Source organism: Rhinopithecus roxellana, chromosome 11 (assembly GCF_007565055.1).
Source record: "Rhinopithecus roxellana isolate Shanxi Qingling chromosome 11, ASM756505v1, whole genome shotgun sequence".
Lineage (NCBI taxonomy): Eukaryota > Metazoa > Chordata > Mammalia > Primates > Cercopithecidae > Rhinopithecus > Rhinopithecus roxellana.
The window spans coordinates 94,044,489-94,065,810 of NC_044559.1; the positions used below are offsets into that span (position 1 = coordinate 94,044,489).

The 21,322-nt window shown below is 42.0% G+C and overlaps 1 protein-coding gene across 3 annotated transcripts in view; it reads right to left on the reverse strand.

The window, feature by feature from the left end:
• The window catches only part of WDR37 (WD repeat domain 37), a 77,521-nt gene that overhangs the window by 46,130 nt on the left and 10,069 nt on the right, over positions 1–21,322 (reverse strand). For all 3 annotated transcript variants that reach the window (XM_030940636.1, XM_010362011.2, XM_010362002.2), the window contains exons 2-6: positions 14,449–14,626; positions 8,402–8,498; positions 6,173–6,268; positions 5,803–5,867; positions 1,292–1,427 (exon numbers count right to left, since the gene is read on the reverse strand). In XM_030940636.1, the coding sequence (XP_030796496.1) occupies positions 1,292–1,427; positions 5,803–5,867; positions 6,173–6,268; positions 8,402–8,498; positions 14,449–14,586 (532 nt within the window). In that variant the 5' untranslated portion in view covers positions 14,587–14,626. The remainder of the gene's footprint in view (positions 1–1,291; positions 1,428–5,802; positions 5,868–6,172; positions 6,269–8,401; positions 8,499–14,448; positions 14,627–21,322) is intronic.

The window sequence follows — 21,322 nt, forward strand, 5'->3', positions numbered from 1 at the left end:
GCCTCTAAAAAGCAGAGTCCAGTGACTGATTAACGTCTCACAAGCTGGGACGGCATTTTCAATGAGCACCATTTTTAATATGAGCAATTTTTATCTGAAGGGGTATTATACCACCTTAGATAGCTTTCATAAAACATCTTTTTTTAGAGAAAACAAAGGGTCGCTTTCCACACTCTGCCCCTGTGACTCTGTGGGCAAACTCCGGCTGGGGGAGGCCATCAGCCTCCACTGCTGGCTACATGCCCATGTAGTGTTCACTTTCAGTGAGTACCACAGCACTGCCCCTCAGCTGTACTCCACTTGTGGAAAAAAGTCAAATACATCTACCAATCAGAAACACACTTGGCTATGGATAAGAAAAAGAGGGCCAGGCACGGTGGCTCACGCCTGTAATCCCAACGCTTTGGGAGGACAAGGCAGGCAGATCACAAGGTCATGAGATTGAGACCATCCTGGCTAACACGGTGAAACCCCACCTCTACTAAAAATACAAAAAAAAAAAAAAAAAAATTAGCCAGGCGTGGTGGCAGGCGCCTGTAGTCCCAGCTACTCGGGAGGCTGAGGCAGGAGAACTGCTTGAACCTGGGAGGCGGAGGTTGCAGTGAGCCGAGATCGCACCACTGCACTCCAGCCTGGGCAACAGAGCAAGACTCTATCTCAAAAAAAAAAGAAAACAAATAATTGGAATACTGATTCCTCAACACATTTAAGTTAAATCAATTCCAAACAAGTATTTCTTTCCTCAGATACTTGGTTCACTATGAGTTGCAACGCCCTACCCACGGGGACCTGGAAAAGACGGTGCGGAAGCACATCTATCCACGGGACCACAGAATGCAGGGTGCAGCCGGACACCCACCACAGGACCACAGAATGCAGGGTGCAGATGCACATCTATCCATGGGACCACAGAATGCAGGGTGCAGCCGGACACCTTCCCACGAGACCACAGAAAGCAGGGTGCAGCCGGACACCCACCACAGGACCACAGAATGCAGGGTGCAGATGCACATCTATCCATGGGACCACAGAATGCAGGGTGCAGCTGGACACCCTCCCACGAGACCACGGAATGCAGGGTGCAGCCAGACACCCTCTCACAAGACCACAGAATGGAGGACTGCGGGCCGCAGCACTAAGCATCACCAAGGGCTAATGTGTTGGTTCCACTGACTCCTCCAGGACACTTTTGCATCTAGGATTCCTCTGTCACAGAAAAGTGAACATCCGTCACTCAGGTATCAGGCACAGACATGCTTCCGCAGACTGGCCAGGTCCGTGTGCAACTCACCAGCCGACGCAGTCCCGAGCACCACTGGCTGTGTCCTGGCCACGCTGACATCCCAGATGCCGTCCCGGTGGCCGATGTACTCCTTCACGAGCTGGCAGGCAGCTCGCGATGTCGTGGTCTTAAAGCTGGAGACAATCTGAAACCGAGATGAGGAGTCTCATGAAACAATTTACTGAAGTAAATTTTTCTTAGTCAAGAAAGAGAAAATGAAAAAGACATCCTGGAAAATGTACAAGTCACTGACTAAGACAGTTAAAGCATCAAGGAACACAGTGCAAGTGTGAGCTGAAACGCCCTGTGTGGAAAGGATGGCGGGTTCAGCTCATATCACAGAGAACGCGTACCGCTCTCGCGGCGACCTGTGGAGGCTCCCACACCTCAGTCTGACAGCCAGTCATGGAAGGTCTCACTGCAGAAGGGTAGATTTAGGTGTTTCAGGTCACTCTCCCCGAAACCCAAACCATCAGACAAAATCTCCAAATTCTTAAAGAAACAAATCGTTAGCTAGCCACTCAGACACGAAAAAGTCAGGAAGGACATCACAAACCCTTAACTGTAGCTAATGACACTGATCGCTGTACATGTTCACATTTTGCTGTTTTTGAGAATTTATACCAACCACATATCATCAAGTGGAAAAAAGCCCGTGGTGGGGAGGAATCAAAAGGCGACACTAACAGGTGTGCCGGTTTGTCCGAGACTGGGCGCTTGCTCAGAGCAGGCACCGGCTATGAGGATGCAGAGCAGTGTGGCCGTGGGCCCCTGGCCTTTCGGACATGCTCAGCCCAGCAGGAGGCAACGCGAACACAGCACGGACCAGAGAAAGGCATCGTCTCGAATGATGACACACACAGCAGACAGTTCTCATGTCCTCTTGTCAGGAAAAATATGAAGTGAGTGAGGAAGAAACTAATTCAACACAACGATTTCTGCAGAGTTTGCTTTTTAAATTTTTCTTGGGTAAGAAAACAGCTGTCCAGCGGTCAAGTAAATCAGAATAATGTAGACTTTTCAGAATAAAACAAAAAAATTAAGTGAAAAACAAAAATCAGTGGCATTACACAACTTGTTTTAAACACTGATTTGGCACAGCCCTGAAAAACAGATCTAAATTCATTCTTCCTAAGCCATGAAAGCACAACCCACTGTCACATCGATTTGGGTCTGCACCCTCGAGTTATTCTCGCCGGATACAATGACATAAAAGGCTGAGGAAGAGGCCAACATTTTCAGCAGTAACAGAAAGAACTTCCACTGGAACTGGTCACAGGAATTGCAAAAGCACTTGTTCAACCTCAAACCCATCACTATCCTCTTTTCTTTCTGAACACTAATATCCTATTCAATCCCGCAAAATTATGCCTCCACCACATGGAAAATGCTTTTGCTTATAGAATGTGTCATTCAGATGTTAAATAATATTATAACATTTTAGCAGGGAGTGAAATTGAAGGACATACACAACCTCCCACCATAATAAGCTGTGGTAAATTTCATTTTCCAAGTCTCTCACCATTTCTAACATAAATAACAGTATAATAGTAAATTTCACTTTCCAAGTCTCTCACCATTTCTAACATTAGTAACAGTATTGTAGTAAATTTCATTTCCCATGTCTCTCACCATTTCTAACATAAATAACAATATTGTAGTAAATTTCACTTTCCAAGTCTCTCACCATTTCTAACATTAATAACAGTACTGTAGTAAATTTCATTTTCCATGTCTCTCACCATTTCTAACATAAATAACAGTATTACAGTAAATTTCATTTTCCAAGTCTCTCACCACTTCTAACATTAATAACAGTATTATAAGAAACAAACTATTAGAGCTACATTCTTCACCTGCTGCATTCCCAGGGTAAGAACAGAGTGGCTCCTTTCCGGAGGCTCTGACTGCACTGCTGCTGGAGCTGTGCAGGAGATTATGTGCCGTTTTCAAATATTTTCTCCTGTGTTGCTTCTAAAATGCCCACCACACTCTGACCATCTATTACCTTAACTCTTTTTCTTTAAAAATGTTGACTCAGTCGTCATTACCAAGAGACCCACCAAAACAGACTGAATTACTTAGAGGGAACGTTCATAACAGAAAAGCAGCAGAATGAAGCAGCAAATTGATGCTCACGCCCATCATCCCAGATCATTTTAACTGAGGCGCAATCTAAAGCACTGCTGTGAAAATGTCTGTAAATATTTTTGAGAAGATAAGTATCTTTCTTTGCGGAAAAAGCCCTTTCTGATTTTTATAAGTTTCTTTAAAGTGGGCTGCAGATTAGACTGCCTCACTTCCCTCCCACGTAGGCATCAGAAATCTCATTAGCCACCAAGGAAGGGGAAAAACCTCTTCTGCGTTCACGTAACACACTTTTATGTTCCCGCCATCCCACCTGGCATGCTACTTGCTTTTCATGGCTCTGGGTCAGAAGGAGGGAAAGTAATAAATCTAGACTGTGTAGCCTTTCTCTTGTCGCATTCATGCTTAGCTTTGGTACCAAGAATCCATACTGTAGTACAAATCAGAATATATTGTTACCGAATTATTTCTTCAACCTTCAGATGTCTTATATTTTCATAGTTATTTTTTACAATGGGTATAGGTAGTGTGCAAAAACTATGAAGATCATTAGTAATATGCTTCTTATGAATTCAGATGAATTTCTAGTACCTAAAATGACTGGGCTTTAAATACCTCTAATACTTTTTTATTTTTTGAGACAGAGTCTTGCTGTGTCGCCCAGGCTGGAGTGCAGTGGCACAATCTCGGCTCACTGCAAGCTCCGCCTCCAGGGTTCACGCCATTCTCCTGCCTTAACCTCCCGAGTAGCTGGGACTACAGGTGCCTGCCACCACATCCGGCTTTTTGTATTTTTAGTAGAGACGGGGTTTCACCGTGTTAGCCAGGATGCTCTCGATCTCCTGACCTCGTGATCCGCCCGCCTCAGCCTTCCAAAGTGCTAGGATTACAGGCTTGAGCCACTGTGCCTGGCCAATATCTCTAATACATTTTTTAAAGCAAAGCCTTACTATACACATCCTTACCCTTGTCCAAATCTTATTTGTTACTGCTCATGGTAAAGGACAACTTTATATAATCATTTCTTCCTCTACTTCAGTAATAATGAGAAAGTTTTGGAATTCCAAGACCATACATTGTATACATACAACTCTACACACCAGAAAAAGCAACATAATCCAAGATAATGTAACAAGAAATTAAATGAGGAAGAACATAATTTCATACTTCATTATGAAGACAAAGCTTCAAGTTAAGTTATTAAAAAGTTCAAAACTTGTAAGCATAAGCTAGATATTACATGGCCAAAAAAATAAATTAGCAATTTACATTCTAGATGTTATCAAAGGAAAGCACAGTAGAAAATACTAGGAATTTCCAATTTTCTTTTGAATAACAAAGAAATACCAAAGACTATCACATGAGGACAAATGGCAGAAGGACTGAATTTGCTCTATTAATTGTAGTTAATCTTACTATAGATGTCATGCTAAATAACTTTAAACTCAAGGAAACAGATTGGAAAAATAAAAAGCTAATAAGAACTACTTACACCATCATAGCAGGATCACTGAAAATTTCAATTTATCTTTTGTATCCTTGAAATATGCCAAAGTACAGACGCATACAAAATTACCTCAAAATATCACTTGATAGTAGTAATTCATCATAGACAAATGAATTTCCAAACATTTAAACCTTTGCCACTTTAAGAAGGTCAGCACGAGATACTTTAAGAAAATACAAAACACTATGAACATCCCTATTTGTCTCAGAGACAGACCTTCATTTCCTGATCACACTTAGGAAACTGAGGAAAAGAATATAATGAACTAAAATGTAACTTTAGCTCAGAACATAATTTTCACTAATTTGTACCTATTTATTAGCTTCCTCCAAATTCAGATCCTTTATATTAAGCCAATTAACAACAGAAATTATATATTCCCTCTAAAAACAATATATTTACTAAAACATCATATATTAATATATTAATCCCTGTGGGTACTAGCGTAAGTTACTGTGTAAACGCCTGCATACTGACATTTTTTTTTTTTTTTTTTGAGACAGAGTCTTACTCTGTTGCCCAGGCTAGAGTGTGGTGGTGTAATCTCAGCTCACTGCAACCTCCACCTCCCAGGCTTAAACGATTCTCATGCCTCAGCCTATCAAGTAGCTGGGATTGCAGACACCTGCCACCCCGTCCGGCTAATTTTTGTATTTTTAGTAGAGACAGGGTTTCGCCATGTTGGCCAAGCTGGTCTCAAACTCCTGACCTCAAGTGATCTGCCCGCCTTGGCCTCCCACAGTACTGGGATTACAGGCATGAGCCACCATGCCCAGTCAGGACACTCCTTTAAAAAACTAAATTTCCCTTAAAACCATTTTTGTTTTTCTACTACGCCTTTCTAATTGGAAAATATGCGACTTCAAGTAAGTAGTTGCACACCTTAACCACCACATGATGGCTCGAGAGCCAGTGGCCTGCATACCTTGCTGGTGGAAGCCTTGTAAGTGGTCTTCAGTTTCTGGGAGAGCTGGCTGGTGCTGTGACTGGCTGCAGGGACAGAGAGTGACAATCAAACACAATCACACAATTAAACACTCACAGCCTCGCAAATGTGTCTTGTGTCTCGCACAGGAAGAAAGGGGGCCCAGAGGGTTCGTCTGACCTTAGTGACACAGAGCCATGGCGGAACAGGAACAAGAACCGAGCTCCTTATTCTCTTAGACCCACACCTGAATTAGATAGTTCAAGGTTTGCTGAGAGCAAAACACAAACCAGCCAGCGTCCTTCACTAAATTCCAAATTTCCTGCATATATAATCTGCAGGACAAGACTTTCACGGGAATTCACCTCACCTTTTGTTTTGAGTTGGCCCTTACTCAGCTCTGCTCCATCAATCGCTTGTCCTTCAGCAGCTAAACGTTCATTAAGAGTGTCGATTTCTCTACGTACTGGGAAGAAAAAAGTTTTCAAAAACGTAAAGTATGTTTTTATGTTTAAGTGTACTCACCACTTCCAAAACTTGCACACAGAAAAAATGTTATATATTAGTATTATATAAACAAAGACGTGAATAATATTCTAATAAGCAAGATCACAATTCATAGAGTTCTCAAAAAACTAAAGAAATCACTCGAGATACCATTCCAAAAATAAAAGCTCACACACTTGCTACACTGTGGAAGACACTGCTATCAGGGTCTCAAAGATAGCACCTGCATTTCAACCGGTTCCATAGTGCTTGATTCTGCACAGTTAAAAACATTATTCTGGGCTGGACACAGTAGCTCATGCCTGTAATCCCAACAATTTTGGAGGCCGAGGCAGGCAGATCACTTGAGGTCAGGAGTTCAAGACCAGCCTGGCCAACACAGTGAAACCCCTTCTCTACTAAAAATACAAAAATTAGCCAGGCGTGGTGGTGGGTGCCTGTGATCCCAGCTACTTGGGAGGCTGAGGCATGAGAATCGCTTGAACTTGGGAGGCGGAGGTTGCAGTGAGCCCAGATCGCACCACGGCACTCCAGCCTTGGTGACAGAGCAAGATTCTGTCTCAAAAAAAAAAAAAAAAAAAAGTTGAAATTTTTCCCGCTATGAATTGTAAAGGTGGACTCTTTAAAAAGGAGAATCCTGTATTAACATTAAATTTTCCAACAGCAAAGTTTAAATGACATAGAATTATATTCTCTTCATTATTCATCCAACCACACCACTTAGTTACAGAGTGAAAAACAGCTTAACAATGGAAATGCTCTGTTAGTATTCAACTTTTGGAATCAACCTGTAGATAAAGCATGAAAGACTTGATTATAGTTATATTTGTGTAATACAAATTTTATAGGTTGGGTGTGGTGGCTCACACCTACAATCCCAGCACTTTGGAAGACCAAGATGGGAAGACGGCTTAAGCCAAAAGCAAAAACATGCAGAAAATGTCTTCCTTTGAAGAGTGTGAGGGGCTTGAGGGGTAATGGCAGATTTCTTTTTACACTGTTTGATAAATGTTTAAGCATATATGGGCATTACTTCCAAAATAAAAAAAGAAAGAAAAATTAAAGCCAAGCTAATTCAAAATTGTTTTGATATGCCTTTAATAAGTCAGATATAGTATATGCATCAATTTTCAAATGATAGATTAATAAAAAGGTAAATCAATGTTTTCTCAATTCATGGTGTACTTGGTGTAGGGAAAATTATAAGATCCATGTATTTTTTATTTTTTACTTTGTATTTTTGTTTTTTGAGACAGTCTCGCTCTGTTACCCAGGCTGGAGTGCAGTGGCGCCATCTCGGCTCACTGCAAGCTCCACCTTCTGGGTTCATGCCATTCTCCTGCCTCAGCCTCCCGAGTAGCTGGGACTACAGGCGCCCGCCACCACGCCCAGCTAATTTTTTTGTATTTTTAGTAGAGACGGGGTTTCACTGTGTTAGCCAGGATGGTCTGGATCTCCCGACCTCGTGACCCACCCGCCTCACAGCCTACCAAAGTGCTGGGATTACAGGTGTGAGCCATCACGCCTGGCCAAGATCCATGTGCTTTTTATAAAATCACAATTTGGACTGGTCGGTGCAGTAAGCAGGATGATGAATCCCCAAAGATGCCCGTGCCTTAAGCCCATAACCTGTGAACAGGACCCAGCACAGGCACAAGGACTCTGCAGTGGGAGATGCGCCCAGACTACCCTGGAGCCCAATCCTTCAGAGGGCGGGTCAGAGAGCAAGCAGGACTCCAGCAAGAGGGAAAGGGCCAGGAGCCAAGGAGTGCAGCACGCGGACCTCCGTCTTAAAATTGCAAATAACTGAATTCTGTCACAATCCAAATACGAAGGAACATTCCTCCCTGGAGCCTCCAGAGGGAGTGGAGCTTGGCCAACACCCGACTGTGGCCTCGTGGGAATCATACCAGACCCACAGAACTGCAAGATGACAAATCTGTGTTAGTTTAAGCCACTAAAATAAGTTTAAGTTTGCTATAGCAGAGCAGAAAACTAATAGAGTGATGAATGTCAATTCATAAATTTGACTTTCAAAGATTCCTATGGATAGGTAAAGCTATAAAAATATATTAAAATAGGAGATACTCACATTCTAAGTTTTCAATATAAAGGTTTTCAAATTCTCTTTCTATTTGACCAAACAGTTCCAGAAGTGTATTGCGAACTGAGGAAGGCAGTTTAGAATCCTGTAGAAGAAGACTTTGTTTAAAATGAATGAATGAATGAATGAATGAATGAACTCTAAACTTTTTCCAAAGTGAATTCTTTTATTCTAAACTCTTGTTTTTTATTATTACATATTTTTATACATAAAATGCTTAAAGAGTTTAAAGTTCCAAATTTCTGCCAAGGAAGCTATGAATCAAATTGTATAAATGGCTACCTAGTGTGATACGGGATTTAAAAACAAACACTCCTTCAAAATAATACAATTTTTCCCTTTCAAGAGAGGACATAAACCTACCTTATTTTAAAACTTCCAAATTTGTAGAGAAAGGCGGCAGCTCCCATAAATGAACTATTATAAACAGTCTCTGAGTGCCATCAGACACTATCCTACGAGTATTTTCATCTGCTAGACCCTCACAGAAGAGGCACCTTTGCAGAGTTCCCGCCATGCCCACTGCACTTCAAGCAAAAGCACAGTCACTCTTCCCGTCACTCTACACAACACCTAAAAGAGTGTTGTGAAGAGGAGAAAAAGAAAAATCTCACAAAAAGAGCCAAATGTCTATTAATTGAGTGAAAACATTAACTTTTCATTTCCCACCAGGGCCACGTTCTTCATGCCTGTGTGTTTCCCACACCCCTGGGAAGGCGAAGGGAAGGAGTGACATTGTCAAGTGTGGTCCAGCAAGTGAGCAGGTCCTGGGCACTAAACATATCACAGGCACTCACTGCTTGAACCCACTAGTCAACAGGAGCCTGCTAGATACAGCCACGTGCCACTCCAACCTCCCTGAGGGCATGGCCTATGTACTATTTGGTATGTGTCCCCTACTCCCAACACCCAGAGTAATTTTCAAAAAAAACCTCATCAAATATTTCTAAAATAGTGTTTCAATACCCAACCTTTTTTTTTTTTTTGAGACGGAGTCTCGCTGTGTCACCCAGGCTGGAGTGCAGTGGTGTGATCTCCGCTCACTGCAAGCTCTGCCTCCCAGGTTCAAGCAATTCTCCTGCCTCAGCCTCCCCAGTAGCTGGGACCATAGGTGCACGCCACCACACCCAGCTAATTTTTGTAGTTTTAGTAGAGACGGAGTTTCTCCATGTTGGCCAGTATGGTCTCAATCTCCTGACCTTGTGATTCACCCACCTTGGCCTCCCAAAGTGCTGGGATTACAGGCGTGAGCCACTGCACCCGGCTGATCCTTAACCTTTCTATGGGACTTTTCAAATTTACATATTGCATAAACTGTTTTATTCTGATGAGTTGTAAATTTTTTTTTTTTTTTTTTTTTTTTTTTTTTTTTTGTGAGATGGAGTCTCGCTCTGTCGCCTAGGCTGGTGTGACCTTGGCTCACTGAAAGTTCCTTCTCCCGGGTTCACGCCATTCTCCTGCCTCAGCCTCCCGAGTAGCTGGGACTACAGGCGCCCGCCACCACACCTGGCTAATTTTTTGTAATTTTAGTAGAGACGGGGTTTCAACGTGTTACCCAGGATGGTCTCCTCCTGACCTCGTGATCCGCCCGCCTCGGACTCCCAAAGTGCTGGGATTACAGGTGTGAGCCACCGTGCCCCGCCGAGTTGTAAACTTTTAAAAAAGATGCACAATATTTATTAAATCCTTCTGAGATTAACTTAAAAGACAGAAATTTTAAGGAAAAATGACAGCATTTTAGCAATGTGAGTTTTACAGTTATCACAGATTTCTCACATAAATTTCACAAACCACACACACACACACACATATATACACTACTTTAAATACTGAATCTACAGAATCGGTACTATAGCCTCTAAACATCCTTCTAAAACCAATGAAGAACACGAAAAAAAGGAAGGAAAATGTAACAATCAAAATTAAAACTAGGCCATCAAAAAGGATGTCCCAGCCAGTCACGGTGGCTCACGCCTGTAACCCCAGCACTTTGGGAGGCCAAGGTGGGCAGATCACCTGAGGTCAGGGGTTCGAGACCAGCCTGTCAACATGGTGAAACTCCGTCTCTACTAAAAATACAAAAATTAGCCAAGAGTGGTGGCAGGTGCCTGTAATCCCAGCTATTTGGGAGGCTGAGGCAGGAAAATTGCTCAAACCCGGGAGGTAGAGGTTGCAGTGAGCCGAGGTCATACTACTGCTCTCCAGCCTGGATGACAGAGCAAGACTCCGTCTCAAAAAAAAAAAAAGAAGTTCCAATAACTACGAAACATAAGCTTGCACTGAACTGAGAATCGCTATTAGTCTTTTCCCTGCCCTGTGGCTTCCACATGCCCCATTCCCTCTCTGTGAATATCCCTCCCCACGAACATCACGTCCTCAGAAGCCCTTCTGGCTCCTACACAAGGCCAATCTCCTCCTACAGAATCAGTTCCTACTCATCTATACCTGTCATGTTTTAAGGCTCTAATTGTTCAGCAACTAATTACATCATGTCATATATACTTGAATATTAAGTGCATATTAATATAAAAGTAACTGCTAACACATGGACACAGGGAGGGGAACATCATACACCGGGGCCTGTCGGGGCACGGGGGGCTGGGGGAGGGAGAGCATTAGGAGAAATACCTTATGTAGGTGATGGGTTGATGAGTGCAGCAAATCACCATGGCATGTGTATACCTATGTAACAAACCTGCATGTTCTGCACATGTACCCCAGAACTTAAAAGTATAATTTTTTAAAAAAAGGAATTGCTATGGAAAAGAAAGCTGAGAAGTCAGCATTAACCTCCCTTTATAATCAAGAAACTCAATGCACAGCAAAATGAGGACCTTCCCACTAGAGGGTAACTTGAGCCCAGGAAGAGCGCGCTTACACAACGACTTTCAACCTTTTCCATCACTGCTCCCTTTCTGTGCCATTCAATTTCACGGACTCTAAAACGAGTTGTCGAATTTTCAGTACCACTTAACAAAACTCAAGACACCACTGCTATGACTCAGCAAAGCTTTTAAATGAATTTCTTTCATCACATCGACACCAACACACACCTGAAAGCCACGGCGCACACGTGCAGGGAGCAGCCAGCTCTTCAGGCCGCAGCCAGCACTGTGTGCATGTGGACGTCTCAGCTCTTGGCAATAACAGACCTCCCGTGCCTGTGCAAACCTGGGTTTCTAAACTACTTCAGACTGGCAAATTTGAGACATATAAAGTTAAACCTAACACGATGTCTCCCTCAGACTCATCTGCCCTCTCTTCTATGTTGCTGCTCCTCAACAACTGAAAGGGCATCACTCTACACTGTCCAGAACGAGACCACTCCTATGTTAATGAACACCTCCGTTCTGAGATCGCCCCTCACACCTACCATGCCACACACGTGCAGCAGACACCACCGCTCTCTCCCGCCCACCGCAGTGGGAAGGCAGAGCACCTCACGCTGGCCACTCACAGAACATGCTGGCTGGTCCCACTCCAAATCACTGCTCATTAAACAAATGAGCTCCGTCTAGGGAGCCAGCGTGGGAGACACAGAGGCCGAAGGTGGGGCAGAGGACGAGGCCGTGCAGCTTGGAGACCTCTGAGCTACCTTCGTGAGGGTTACCATGAGATGCAGTCACTGCCTGTGCCGTGTCACAAAGGAGAATGGGCATTCAGGGCCCAGAGGAGAACACATTCACCACAGGTGGGAGACAACTCTAGAATATGCCAGCAGAGGAGGCTGCAGGGTTTCCACTGCCAGAAATGCACGTGAACCTACAAATTAGGAAAACCTATCTGAGACTGCTCACTCACACTGTCCAATAGGGTAGCTACTTGCCACATCTGACTACGTAAATTTCAATGTAATTAAAGTTTTAAAAATTAAAATTTCATGTCCCGGGACACTGGCCAAATTTCAAGCGCTCAGCAGCCACATGTGACTGGTGGTTCCCACATCAGACAGCACAGATACAGATACAGACACTGCCACCACCACAGGAGTCCTGCCGCTCAGCTCTGCTGTCTCCTAAGTGCTGTGTTGAACGGGTTCCCCTAGAAGTCCCATGCTGAAGTCCAAAAGCCTAGGACCTCAGCATGTGACTGAGTTTGGAAGCAGGGCCCTCAAAGAGGTGGTGAGAGTAAAATGAGGTCATAAAGGAGGGCCCTCCGGTATGACAGGTCCTCGTAAGAAGAGACTAGGACACAGACACACACAGAGGGACAACTCTGTGAGGATACAGGGAGAAGACAGTGTCTGCAAGCCATGGACAGAGGCCTCAGGAGGAACCAGCCCTGCCCACACCTTGATCTAGGACTTCCAGCTGCCTGGAAGGACTAGGAGAAACTATAAACGTCTGTTGTTTAAGCTGCCCAGTCTGTGGCATTTTGTTATGGGAGTCCTAGCAAAGTAACACACTAAGAGTACCAAAGCTATTTCTATAATTTTATTTTGAACACTAAGTTAAAATGTAATCATTTTTTATAGAAATTAAAACCAGGTATTTATTCATATTCAATAAACCAGGTTTATTTATTCAACGCATATTCATCTAATTGGAGTTGAAGATCCTCTTTGTGGCAGCAAAATCATGTCAAGTTCCGGGTTCACACTGCTGTCTTCAGTGTAGAGGTCCCGGCCTCGAAGTCCTGCATAAAGTTACCCACAAGGTCCTAACAAGATCCAATATTCACAGAAGCCAATTTCTCAGGTTTAAGCCCTATCTTCCTACAGCATTATGGCTGATGAATATGTTCCAATTGTGAAGGAATGGTTGTAAGTTTATATACAGTTACAGACATATATAACCATATATCAGATATATCTAGAGTTTATTTTAATATAACATATACTGCGTCTAGGCTTCATAATACTCTTTAAAAATTCTGACAGAATTTAATCAGCTATAAATGAACTAGAAAAAGTATAAGCAAAACTTATCTTTATCAAAAATAATTAGTTCATTTTAATCCAAGGATGACATTTACTCACTGCAGCAGAGACAAGGATAAAGCCAAGTCAAGTCACTAAAAGATCTGATTCCAAAAACTCTTCAGAGAACAGAAAGAGATCATTAAAAGGATATGATACTCTCCTTTTCTTGAGACTATCAGAGACAGAAAACCCCGAATTGGGCCGGGCGCAGTGGCTCAAGCCTGTAATCCCAGCACTTTGGGAGGCCAAGACGGGTGGATCACGAGGTCAGGAGATCAAGACCATCCTGGCTAACACGGTGAAACCCCGTCTCTACTAAAAAATGCAAAAAAACTAGCCGGGCGAGGTGGTGGGCGCCTGTAGTCCCAGCTACTCGGGAGGCTGAGGCAGGAGAATGGCGTAAACCCGGGAGGCGGAGCTTGCAGTGAGCTGAGATCCGGCCACTGCACTCCAGCCTGGGGGACAGAGTGAGACTCCGTCTCAAAAAAAAAAAAAAAAAAAAAAAAAAAAAACCCAGAATTGTACTGTCCACAAAACTGTACAAAGAATAAAACTAATCCAAACTCTCATACCTACTTTGATTTGTTATTATCTAGTATACATATGCTAACCCATCTGTGTATGCTGTTGTATTTGACACAAGTTTTAATGAGTTTATTTTGGGGTAGTTTGGGAGGAGTGATCTTTTTTTAGTAACCCAAACCTCTTTTCTACTTTGGAGACCTTTACACATTTGCCTACTTTTATAACATTACAGACATAATCACCATCTTTAAAATAAGGCCTTGATCCTGGGCCCGGTGGCTCAAGCCTGTAATCCTAGCACTTTGGGAAGCCGAGGTGGGTGGATCACCTGAGGTTGGGAGTTCGAGACCAGCCTGATCAACATGGTGAAACCCCGTCTCTACTAAAAATACAAAATCAGCCAGGTGTGGTGGCACGTGCCTGTAATCCTAGCTACTCAGGAGGCTGAGGCAGGAGAATCGCTTGAACCTGGGAGGTGGAGGCTGCGGTGAGTGGAGATCGTGCCATTGCACTCCAGCCTGGGAAACAAAAGCGAAACTCCGTCTCAAAAATCAATCAATCAATAAGGCCCTGATCCGTCGCAGCTTACTTGTCCTTCTAACATGTCTCTCGGCAGTCCTGTCCTCTCCTGCTCCGAGCTGTTAGTTCTTCGTATAGAAAGGCTATGGGATTTGCGCTTCTGTTTTGCTTGGCGAGCAGTCGAACAACTTGCGCTTTCTGTGGGCATTACTTCTAGAAGGTAGTGTCCTGGTCACTCCTGCAATAAGCTAAAAACGGCAAGAAAAAAGTGTTTCTGATTTGGCGAGTTGAAACAAAAGAAAAACAGTGAACAAGACAATGATGACTTCTAATTACAAGCTTCCTTACTATGGTTAACACTAACTATATAATTTAGAATATGACAAATTAAGATGTTTTAAGGTAGGGACCACAGCCTTTATTAAAGGGGTAATTTCTTTATCAAATTTCATTACCATCTTAAGTATCAAATGGCAAAAAAGAAGTTTAAAATTAAAAAAAAAAAAAAAATAGCTCTCCCTTAACCCAACATTCCCTAGGTATGGTCTACTCCCCTGAGGGAACCAATGTTAACTGTGTATTCTAGACCACACATTCCAGACTCATGCCGTCCAACAGGAATACAATGCAAGCCATGGATATAAATTTTCCAGTGTCCACATTTTAAAAAATAAAAGCATATGAAATTCCTTTTAATGATTTACTTAACCCAATGTTTAAAATATTTTATAGTCAACATAAAAAACAATGGGATATTTTATGATTACCTCTTTGAAATTCAGCATGTATATTTACAGCATATCTCAATTCAAACTAACCACATGTGATTAAGTTATTCAAATCTCTAACGTAAACATTATGATTTACCCACTTTGGGCATTTTCTACTCATTTCCTGTTATTATCCATCCTTCCTCCCAATTATATCACTACGTTACTTACTATAATCTTAGGTAATATATTTACATACATATCTTCTTTCTTCGACTACAGATTTTAGTATTTTGAACATTACCTGCTGATTTTCTGCTATTACTGATCCCTCCTTCCATGAACACAATCTTATCGTCAGGCCAGCTCAGCACCTCACTGTCACAGAATGCCTGCCCCACGTGCAGCTGAAGGCAAAGCAGGACACACCCACAATCTCCCTAAAGCTAACATGCCTCCATCACCTTCACTTACAGAAAAGACTGGCCCAAGTCCCAAGAGTAGCAGATGGTTCTATTAAATGAATAACAGCATAATGGAAAAATATGCTAACCTTTAAAATACACATAAGGACTATGTAAACATCTAAATTCCAAGTAGACAGTTACACTGGCGACTTACGCAACAGCAATAGCTCTGTGCCTCAAGGCAAGACCTTACTTCTGGAGTGTCCAGCCCTCTTCATTATCAACTCCCTAGACATTATCAGGTGCAGACACACATCCCTGAACTGCTATTCCTTTCCTTCCAAATGGCTCTCACTTACTCAATAGCCCTAACACCTCCTTACTTTGTCATAGAATGATTCCTTTTCTACAATATTTTAAAATCACTAGCATTCCCTTCTTTTTAAACAAGTCAGCTTGTTTTGAAAAATAAGTTTATCTAAACAAAGGAGAGTATTTTTTTTTTGAGTCGGAGTCTCACTCTGTCGTCAGGTTGCAATGCAATGGCGCGATCTCTGGTTCAATACAACCTCAGCCTCCTGGGTTCAAGCAATTCTCCTGCCTCAGTCTCCCAAGTAGCTGGGATTACAGGCGCCCACCATCACGCCTGGCTATTTTTGTGTTTTTAGTAGAGACAGGGTTTCACCACATTGGCCGGGCTGGTCTCAAACTCCTGACCTCCTGATCTGCCTGCCTCGGCCTCCCAAAGTGCTGGGATTACAGGCTTGCGGCACCGCGCCCAGCCAAGGAGAGTATCTTAACAGAGATGAAATGTATTCACAAAAAATTTAGAGTGTCTTTCATAAAGGTTACTAATAACATAAACAAGATCTTTCCTATTCAGCTTACTAAGCATTCTAATTATAATCCTAAATACCAAGTCTGAAAATATTTTTCTAAGAGAAAATACTGTCACTTATAAAAATGTACTTCATTTAGATTATTTTTAATATTATAAATAAAATAGTAGAAATCAACATATTTAACCTTGGAATTCAAGGAAGTCATAGCGTTTTTCTAAATATCTCTTCTAAATATTTCTAAATACGAATGTCAGTATATACAGTTTAGCTTGTTTCCTGTTTCTTACATACTATGCAGAACTCTCATATATAAACTTTGTTATGAAAACCTCTTTAAAAGCCAAGCATAACTCAAAAATGTTAGAAACCTGGAAGACAGCTTGCCTATTACTTAGGACAGTTTTTAAAAGCTTTAATCACAAGCTTCTAGTAACTCTCAACCAAAACAGTCGTGTGAGTTATGAAGTTTCCACCTTTTTTTTTTTTTTTCACAGTCTTGCTCTGTCTCCCAGGCTGGGGTGCAGTGGCGTGATCTCGGCTCTCCGCAACCTCCATCCCCCAGGTTCAAGCAAGAACCTCGTGCCTCAGCCTCCTGAGTAACTGGGACTATAGGCATGCAGCACCATGCCCAGGTAATTTTCTTATTCTTAGTAGAGACAGGGTTTCGCCATGTTGACCAGGTTGGTCTCAAACTCCTGACCTCAGGTGATCCACCCACCTCAGCCTCCCAAAGTGCTGGGATTACAGATGTGAGCTATCGTGCCTGGCCTCAACTTTTTATTTTGACGTAACCGCAGATTCACAGAAAGTTGCAAAGATGGTCCCTATTTCCCCAGTGATTAGATCTTACATCATTACAGTACAATTTGTTAATTTCATTAAACCAACAAAATGACATTAGTATAATGTGAGTATAGTTGTCACTCTGTTACATACATAAATTCCTTTAGGTGCCACATGTTCAAGATACGACACACTCCCCTCACCATACAGATCACCCACACTACCCATTAGTTACTCCAACTCCCTGGCACCATCCCTCGACTCCTGATAACCATTAATCTGTAACCATCTCTACAATTTTGTCATTTTGAGAATGTTATGTAAATATGATCAAAGAGCATGCACCCTTTTTGAGATTTTTTCCACTCAATTTAATGGCTACGATCCAACCAATTTTCGGCATGTATCAAGTTTCTTCCTTTTTATTACTAGCTAGCATCCACAGTATGGACATTTAACCATTAACCATTTGTTTAATGATGCAAAATATATCTACATATATACACATATTTATATATACTTTTCATTTTTTTACTATTACTAATAAAGTTGCCATGAACAATAATATACAGGGTTTTATGTGAACCTAAGTTCTCATTTCTTTTGGATAAACGGCCCAAGGATAAGGGTGCTCAGTCACAGGGTAAATGTATATTTAGCTTTAAAAGAAATCTTGATATATGACTCACACACCAATGTAAGACACCTATTAATGACTCAGTATATTCAGGAAGTTGTGTGATCAATACCACAATCAACTGTACATTTTTATCACCCCAAAAAGAAACCCCACACCCATTTGCCTTCACTCCTCATTTCTCCCACCCACATCCCAGCTAGCCCTAGACAATCACTAATTTACTTTCTCTCCATATGAATCTGCCTGTTCTGGCCATTTCATAAAAATGGAATCATACAATATACGCTCTGGTCTATTACAGCTGGCTTCTTTCACTTAGGACAATGATTTCAAAGTCCATCTGTGTTGTAGCATAGTGGTAATGTATTCCCTTTCATTGCCAAATACAACTGATAGACATTTGGTTTTCATTTTTTAGGTTATTATGAATGTTAATGCACAAGCTTGTTATGTATAGATACTTTCATTTCTCTTGGGTATACCTGGAAACAGAATTGCTTATGTTTAATCATGTTTAGTTTTTGTGGTTTTTTTCCCAGAAAGTGTCAAACTATCAGTATCTTCCAGGGTGGCTGTTTCATTCTACATTCCCATCAACAACACATGAGAGATTCAGTTACCTACATCCTCACCAGCATTTGGTATTGTCACTACTTTTTTATGCAAGTTTATGTCATGTATGAGAAATTTTGTGCCATGTATATAACGCATAGTCATCAAGACAGGCTATTTAGGGGGTCCACCACCCCAGTAAATACTGTTATCTTTTTTTTTTTTTTTTTTGAGACAGAATCTCGCTATGTCGCCCAGGCTGGAGTGCAGTGGCGCGATCTGGGCTCACTACAAGCTCCACCTCCTGGGTTCAGGCCATTCTCCTGCCTCAGCCTCCCCAGTAGCTGGGATTACAGGCGTCCACCACCACGCCCGGCTAATTTTTTGTATTTTTAGTAGAGATGGGGTTTCACCATGTTAACCAGGATGGTCTCCATCTCCTAACTTCATGATCCACCCGCCTCAGCCTCCCAAAGTGCTGGGATTACAGGGGTGAGCCACCGCGCCTGGCCTGAAATACTATTTTCTTAAGGACACTCACCCTACTCTGAATGTATTCCCTCTATCACACTGTATGTTTGTACCTTTTAACTGTCTTCTCCTCAGCCTCCCTCCTCCCCCAACTCAACCTTCCCAGTCTCTATTATCTACTTTTCCACTGTTTACCTCTATGTGTTCACATTTTTTAGCTCCCACACGTAAGTGAGAACATAACTTTTTGTGCCTGGCTTATTTCACTTAAAATAATGGCCTCTGGTTCTATCCATGTTGCTGCGAATGGCATGATTTCATTCTTCTTAGGGCTGAGTGGTATCGCAGAGTGTGTGTGTGTGCACATTTTATGTCATCGTCAACGGGCACTCAGGTTGATTCCACACCTTTGCTATTGTGAACAGTGCTGTGTAAACCTGCAAGTGCAGGCATCCCTGTGTCACTATTTTTTTATTTAGCTGTTCCGTTAGGTGTGTAGTCTCTCACTGTGGTCTTAATTTGCATTTCCCTGACAGCTAGTGACACTATCTTTTCATGTGCTTGTCATCCATATATCCTCCTCAGTGAGGTGCCTCTTCACTCCCATTTTCTAATAGTATTGTTTGGGTTTTTTTGTGTTGAGATTTAAGAGTTCTTTACACTCTATAGTACGAATTATATGTCACATAGGTTAAACTGCAAATCATTTCTCCCAATCTGTTGCTTTTCATTCTAACAGAGTTTTTCACAACACAACACCTCTTTAACTGATAATTTTTTTTCTATGCATCACACTTTTAAAGTCATGACAAGAACTTTTCATGAATCCCTAGGGGCCAAAAATTTTCTCCTGTTTCCTCATAGTTTTCTGTTCCACATCTAAATTTATTACCTATATGGTACTGACCTTTTTATAAGGTATAAAATTTAAGTCAACTTTTTTTGTTGTTTGTTTTCACCTGTGTACCCAATTATCCCAGCCCCATTTGTTGAAGATGATCCATCCTAGATTGAATTGCTTTGGACCTTTGTCAAAAAATCAACTCGCTATACTTGTATGGGGTTTCTTGGTTCTCTATTCTGTTTCACTGACCTACATATTTATCCTTCCACCAACAGCAGTGATACGGTTTGGCTATGTCCCCATCTAAATCTCATCTTGAATTCCCATGTGCTGTGGGAAGGACCCAGTGCCAGGTAACTGAATCATGGAGGGGCAGGTCTTTCCTGTGCTGTTCTCATGATAGTGAGTAAGTCTCACGAGATCTGACGGTTCTATAAGGGGGAGTTTTCCTGCACAAGCTCTCCCTCTCTGCCTGCCGCCATCCGGGTAGGATGTGACTCACTCCTCCGTGACTCACTCCTCCTTGCCTTCTGCCATGATTGTGAGGCCTCCCCAGCCATGTGGAACTGTAAGTCCAATAAACCTCTTTCCTTTGTAAATTGCCCAATCTCAGGTATGTCTTTATCAGCAGTATGAAAATAGACTAACACAAGCACTTTCTATTATTGTTCTGTATGGTATAAGTCTTAAAATCAGTTACAGTGATTCCTATTAAATCTTTCTCCATTTTGTTATAGCTATTCTAGTCCTTTGTCCTTCCTTTTACATTTTAGAATAATCTATTACATATCTACAAAAATCTTGCTGGGATCTTGATAGGAATTGTGTTAAATCTGTACATCAATCTGGGGAGAAATGGTTTATTGAGTCTTTTAATCTATGAATACAGTATTTATTAAGATCTTACTTTCCTCAATGCCAAGGTTTTTTCTGCATAAAAGTCCTAGTATCGGGCCGGACGCAGTGGCTCACCCCTGCAATCTAAGCACTTTGGGAGGCGGAGGCAGGCGGATCACGAGGTCAGGAGATCGAGACCATCCTGGCTAACACGATGAAACCCCATCTCTACTAAAAAATATAAAAACTTAGCCAGGCGTGGTGGCGTCACCTGTAGTCCCAGCTACTCGGGAGGCTGAGGCAGGAGAATGGCACGAACCCGGGGGGGCGGAGCTTGCAGTGAGCTGAGATCCCGCCACTGCGCTCCAGCCTGGGTGACAGAGCAAGACTCCGCCTCAAAAAAAAAAAAAAAAGTCCTACGTATCTTCTCCATTTCACACTAACGTCTCTCTTTTTTGTGTGTAAGTTTAAATGATACTGCATTTTTATTTTGGTTTCCACATGTTAACTGCTAGTATAAATACAACTGGATTTTATGTATTAAACGTGTACATTCTTGCTGAACTTACTTAAATTTCAGGATTTTTTGTGGATTCCTTGGGATTTTCTATGTCAACTATTATGTCATCTAAAAAAAAAGGACAGTTTTATTTTTGTGGTTTGTAAGCCTTCTGTTTCCTTTTATTACCTTATTGATTTGACTACAAATCCCAGTACTATCTTAAATTACTATAGTGACAGCAAACACCCTTGCTTTGCCCTGAATATTTGGGTGAAAATAGTGTTATTCACCATTAAGTTTGATGCTAGCTGTAGATTTTTTTGTACATGCCGTTTATCAAATTGAAAACGTTTCCC